This window comes from Dipodomys ordii, unplaced genomic scaffold (assembly GCF_000151885.1).
Source record: "Dipodomys ordii isolate 6190 unplaced genomic scaffold, Dord_2.0 Scaffold50, whole genome shotgun sequence".
NCBI lineage: Eukaryota > Metazoa > Chordata > Mammalia > Rodentia > Heteromyidae > Dipodomys > Dipodomys ordii.
Genome location: NW_012267266.1, coordinates 2,663,383 through 2,669,382, shown reverse-complemented (window position 1 = coordinate 2,669,382; position 6,000 = coordinate 2,663,383). Strand labels below are relative to the sequence as shown.

Below are 6,000 nucleotides of genomic sequence, written 5' to 3'. Positions count from 1 at the left end.
AAGGGGGATTATTTTAAACCTCTGTGTGAGAGATGAGAGGGCTGGCAAGAATGACTATTCAGAACGAGCAGAGGCAATGACACAGCACAGAAGGCTTCCTCTGCTTCTGCTTCCTTATTCACTGAAGAGTATTTATCTATGTTTGACCTTTGGAGCAATAGAAGGGGAGTCTTAGGGGCACAGAAACCCAGAGGCCCATTGACCACTCATTTATAGAAGATACCATGAAAATCGCTGCTAGTATAAGATAAATCCCAGCTTCCTACTTTTTGCTTAATAACAGCAGTTAAAAAAATTTTTTTAACTGGAAAGTATTAACAGAGTTCGAGTTCCAGCCTGGCTTGGAAGATCAAGAGGAACTTTCCTGATTTAATGATTTTGCAGGCTCTTGAAGACATTGTCATCCATTAAAGAAAAAAAAATTAAAAATCAGTCTTGAAAGAAAATGTCTTGAATGAAAAATGAAAAAGAAAGAAAGAAAAGCAGAACCAACGGTGAAGAGATGAATCTTGAGAGATGAATCTTTTAAAATTTCAACTGTGGTCAACAGGGGTCAAATACGAGGTTTTCTTGCAGTTTCATGGAGCTAATTGTTTAGAGAGAAATTTAAACACTCAAATATTGACTTATTGCCAAAGCACACACCGAAAGTGAGGCCCAGTTGGCTGGGAGCAGTATTGAGTGTTGGATCCCAGGATGCTAGTTTTTGGTTTGTTCCCAGAAATAGGATGGCACATGTTATCCGCTGTGCTTTGACCTAGGATTTAAGCAAGCACTTTCCATATTACTTTCAGAGTGATACAGAGAGGACGTGGGATCAGGCAAATAATAATCAGCCCCCTTCCTAGTAATCCCTGAGCGCCTCCCCTGCGTTTGTTTCCTTTAAATGTTAGAGTCGCCGCCCAGGTCCTCAGACTTAGCTGAGGGCCTTCAGTTTATTTTCCTGGATTGCGCTTGGAAATCTTTTCTAGGGCTGACAACTGGAGTACTAGGGACTTAACTGCTTTCCCCAGACTAATCCCCTTACAAGACGCCGGTAACAGGCGAGAGACCGCGGAGATTGGAGGAGACACAGGACGGTGGGGGCAGGGAGGCTAGGGAGTGGCCTTGTTCCCGCGGTCTGCTGGGATCCCGCAGGTCCAGGGCGCAGGAAGATCGAGCTGGAGTAGCTGGAGCGGCTGGGCAGTCTGGGGTCGCTGTCCATCACTTTGGTGCGGAATCGGAGCTGGACTTGCTGAGCGCTCCCCTCTCCCCTCCCTCCCCCCTCCCTGCTTCCTCTTTCCTCCCCCCAGGAACAGCAGCAGCGGCAGGAAGCGGACTAGAGCTCTCAGACTTGAGGCGAGTGGAGGAGCTGGGATATGGGGAATCAGCGGGGATCGCGGGGCCAGCAGCCCCTGAGGGGGCCCTGCGAGGGGAGCGGCCCCAGGCGTTTGCTAGCGCGTGAGGCTTAGAGGAGCCGGCTTGGGGCCGCAAGAGCGGAGGCGGAGGCGGAGGCGGGGCCGGGCGTGGAGCTCGGCTTGGCCAAGCTGCTGCCTCCGGCCCTGCCCGGCTGCCTCCGCCACCGCCGGTGGCTATGGAGCAGGCGGGCGCCAAACCCCGGGCGACAGAGCATCCACGCGTCCGGCGGCCCCTACCCTGGCTGCTGCCGCTGTCTTTCCTCCTGCTGCTGCTGATGCTGCTGCCGGGCCCAGCGGCCTCCCAGCTACGGTACTCGGTGCCCGAGGAGCAGGCACCGGGCGCGCTGGTGGGCAACGTGGCCAGAGCGCTGGGTCTGGAGCTGCGGCGCCTGGGGCCGGGCTGCCTGCGCATCAGCCATCAGGGTGCGCCCAGCCCACGCTACTTGGAGCTGGACCTGACGAGTGGCGCGCTCTTCGTCAACGAGCGCATTGATCGGGAGGCGCTGTGTGAGCAGCGGCCTCGCTGCCTGCTCAGCTTGGAAGTGCTGGCACACAACCCCGTGGCGGTGAGCGCCGTGGAGGTGGAAATACTCGACATCAACGACAACTCGCCCCGCTTTCCGCGGACCGACTATCAGCTTCAGGTAAGCGAATCCGTGGCACCCGGAGCGCGCTTTCATATAGAGAGCGCGCAGGACCCGGACGTGGGAGCCAACTCGGTGCAGACCTACGAACTGAGCCCCAATGAGCACTTTGAACTGGACCTTAAACCCCTGCAGGAGAACAGTAAGGTGCTGGAGCTGGTGCTGCGGAAGGGCCTAGACCGCGAGCAGGCAGCCTTGCACCACCTTGTTCTCACAGCCATGGACGGGGGCAGCCCAGCTCGCTCGGGCACCGCACAGATCTCTGTCCGGGTCCTGGACACTAATGACAACTCTCCTGCCTTTGATCAGTCCACTTACCGTGTCCAGCTGCGGGAGGATGCTCCTCCAGGCACCTTGGTGGTGAAGCTCAATGCCTCGGACCCGGATGAGGGTTCCAACGGTGAGCTTCTGTACTCCTTGAGCAGCTACACCTCGGACCGGGAGAGGCAGCTCTTCAGCATTGATGCCAGGACAGGGGAAGTTCGAGTAAGCGGAGCACTGGATTATGAAGAGGCTTCCTCCTACCAGATTTACGTGCAAGCAACTGACCGGGGTCCAGTGCCCATGGCGGGTCACTGCAAGGTGTTGGTGGACATTGTGGATGTGAATGACAATGCACCGGAGGTGGTGCTCACGGTCTTATATAGCCCAGTGCCTGAGGACGCAGCACCCAACACTGTTGTGGCTCTTCTCAGTGTCAATGACCAAGACTCAGGTCCCAACCGGCAAGTGAGACTGGGTCTGGAGGCCACCTTGCCTTTCCGGCTGAATGGCTTTGGAAACTCCTATACACTGGAGGTGAGTGGGCCACTAGATCGGGAGCGAGTGGCTGCCTACAATATCACAGTGACGGCCTCTGATGGGGGAACACCACAGCTCACATCCCAGCGGACATTTCGGGTTGAGATCTCTGACATCAATGACAACCCACCCAGCTTTCTAAAGGACTCCTATTCCATCTACATCCAGGAGAACAATTTGCCTGGGGTGTTACTCTGCACCGTGCAAGCCACAGACCCAGATGAAAAGGAGAATGCAGAGGTGACCTACTCTCTCCTAGACAGGGAGATTCAAGGGCTGCCAGTCACCTCGTATGTCTCCATTAACAGTGCCAGTGGCAGCCTTTACGCTGTCAACTCCTTTGACTATGAGAAGTTTCGGGAGTTCTTTGTGACTGTGGAAGCCCAAGATAAGGGGAGCCCACCACTGAGCAGCACTGTGACTGCCAATGTGTATGTAGTGGATATGAACGACCATGCCCCTCACATCCTGTACCCTACCTCAACCAATTCATCAGCAGCCATTGAGATGATGCCTCGAACTGCCCCAGCTGGCTACCTGGTCACCAAAGTTATAGCCATGGATTCAGACTCTGGGCAAAATGCTTGGCTCTTTTACCATCTAGCCCAAACTTCTGACGTGGATCTCTTTAAAGTGGAGCTGCACACAGGAGAAATTAGGACTACCAGGAAGATAGGAGATGAAAGTGGTACAACTTTCAATCTGACTGTGGTGGTCCGTGACAATGGAGAGCCATCACTATCAGCCTCTGTGACCATTACCGTAGCTGTGGTGGACAGGGTTTCTAAAATCCTCCCGGATACTCAGAGACATGTTAAGAGCCCTCGGACCTACTCTGAAATTACACTTTATCTGATAATAGCATTAAGCACAGTATCTTTTATATTTCTTTTGACAATCATTGTTTTGAGCATCATCAAGTGCTATCACTACACTGCCTATGGCACTTCATGCTGTGGAGGTTTTTGTGGAGTGAGGGAGCGGTGCCCTGCAGAACTGTACAAGCAGGCCAACAACAATATTGATGCCAGGATACCACATGGCCTCAAAGTACAGCCTCATTTCATTGAGGTTCGAGGGAATGGCTCCCTCACCAAGACCTACTGCTACAAGGCCTGCCTGACAGCAGGCTCAGGGAGTGATACTTTTATGTTTTACAACACAGGGGCCCAGACAGGACCAGGGCCTGGGGGAGCCCAAGCAGCAGTGACTGACAGCAGGCACCTCACAGGCCAGAGTGGGCAGAGTGCCGGGAACCTGATTATTCTCAAAAATGAGGCTGTTCCTCAAAATGAGGTGAGATAGTGGTCAAAGGTCTTCTAGAAGACAATGCATTATTTTTACATGTCTCGCAATAGTATGTGGATGGTCTTCTGAATTTTTAGTTGACAGGAATTATTGGTAAATGATATTAATGATCTGCTTGTAATCTGGTGTTTCCTTTCTAGAAAAGAAGCACTAGGGAATTGGTTTACTTCCCATTTTTCTTTTCACTTGTATCAGGAATAATCCATTTAATTGTTTGAAAAGTGAGGATTAGTTTTAAATATGTGATATGAAAGCACAGCTCTGTAGGGAAATAGAACAGGCCTGGAAATAAGAATAATGTTTTAGGAAATAACATTATGCGATTCAAGGAGAAAAGGCCTCTGCTGTTACTTTTTAAAATCCTGCAGGACTGTTTTTATTTCTTCCTTTTCTAGAAAAGCTCTGAGACCTCTAGGGGCTGTTAGAGTCACCTCTGTATACCAGTCCTGTTCATACTTTGGACTGTCTGCAGTGCACGTTGTCTAGTTAGTAACTGTAGTAATTTCACTAGATAATGTAATAGGATCTTCTGGAAATTCACATCATGATAAAGCCATAGTATTTAGCCCTTATGTTGAATCCAGAGTTTGCTGTAGCTGTCTGATGTGGTCATTCTTCTGTATGAGGAAATGGATAATGATTAAGGCAAAACCTCAAGTACCAATCTGTCTGGCTAGGCAGTGGATATGGTAGAATGAGATGGGGACATTGAACATCAGAACAGAGTCTGGGGAGAAAGAGAAAAAGAATTCCAATTTGCTACCTTTCTTGGCATACACTGAATTCATTTGAAGATTATATTTCTACATTCCTCATAAGTGCAATCCATCATCTTTTGATTCCCAGTGGATCATTTGATGAGATATGAAGTAGACTTTTCAAGCTCCTCATGTCTTTAAGTAAAATAACAATACTTCCAAAGCACATGCTCATTGTTTTTTGTTTTTTTTTTTTTTACTAAAATTTGGTTTGTAATAGCTACAAAAGGCTTGGAACGTGGATGAGTTACTGCACATAAGTACAGATATTAGCAGTATATGTACTAGGTTTGAATTTTAAGAATAAGGCAATTTTGCTCATTGTTATGAAGAATGGACATAAATTATCAAAAAGTGAATGAGTGTGTCAGTGTGTTTGAATAGTATTTTTGTCTACGTGCATGCTTGAAGTGATATATTAAACTTTAATTGCAAAAGCTAAAAATTTACCTTACAAATAGTGATGAATTATCCTTCTGAACCACTACTCTAGCTAGGGCTATTAGCGTTAGTTCAAATGAATTAATATTTTGTCTCTTGTATATTTTTGTGATATCTTTTTATTCACACATTGTTATGTTTTATTAGTCATATTGTCACATGCTAAATTAATGATCTTGAAAGAGGTAATGCATAAGCACAGAATTTTTCATTATTAGTCAAGAGTAGATTTTCCTATGGGTATTGCAGATGGATATATATTTACATATCAGAAGAGTCTCATGTTAGTCTATGCTGAGTAAACCACAGGAGGCAGGTTACAGATTAAGAAAATAGAAGGGTAGTGAATCAAAGAAACCAAGAACTGGTGAAGCAGAAATCTTAGGTTATAGCATTTGAAAGCATACAAAAAGATTTGGGTTTAAATAATGATAATGTAGACATTTAGCAAATTCCTATGAAGTCCTTTGGGACTGGTATAGGTTGCAGAAAAGGAATAGAATGCAAGTGGGGAAAGGCTTGCTCATCATAACCACCAGCTGTGAGCTGAACCTCAGAAAAATGACATTCTCAAAGCTTGGGGCAATTTGATGCATGCACTATTTCTGTTTTACACTGACCTCTATGTTAATAGGTGCTTTTGTACACAAA

The 6,000-nt window shown here is 47.8% G+C and overlaps 1 protein-coding gene across 2 annotated transcripts in view; it reads left to right on the top strand.

Annotated features, from left to right (window-relative positions):
* Positions 1-6,000, top strand: part of LOC105988693 (protocadherin alpha-C2) — a 95,167-nt gene that overhangs the window by 50,492 nt on the left and 38,675 nt on the right. The window contains exon 1 of one of the 2 annotated variants that reach the window (XM_013020365.1): positions 964-4,138. The exons of the other annotated variant lie outside the window; for it this stretch is intronic. Within the exon in view, the coding sequence (XP_012875819.1) occupies positions 1,574-4,138 (2,565 nt within the window). The 5' untranslated portion in view covers positions 964-1,573. Of the gene's footprint in view, positions 1-963; positions 4,139-6,000 lie in introns of those variants that run through there. 2 annotated transcript variants of the gene reach the window in all.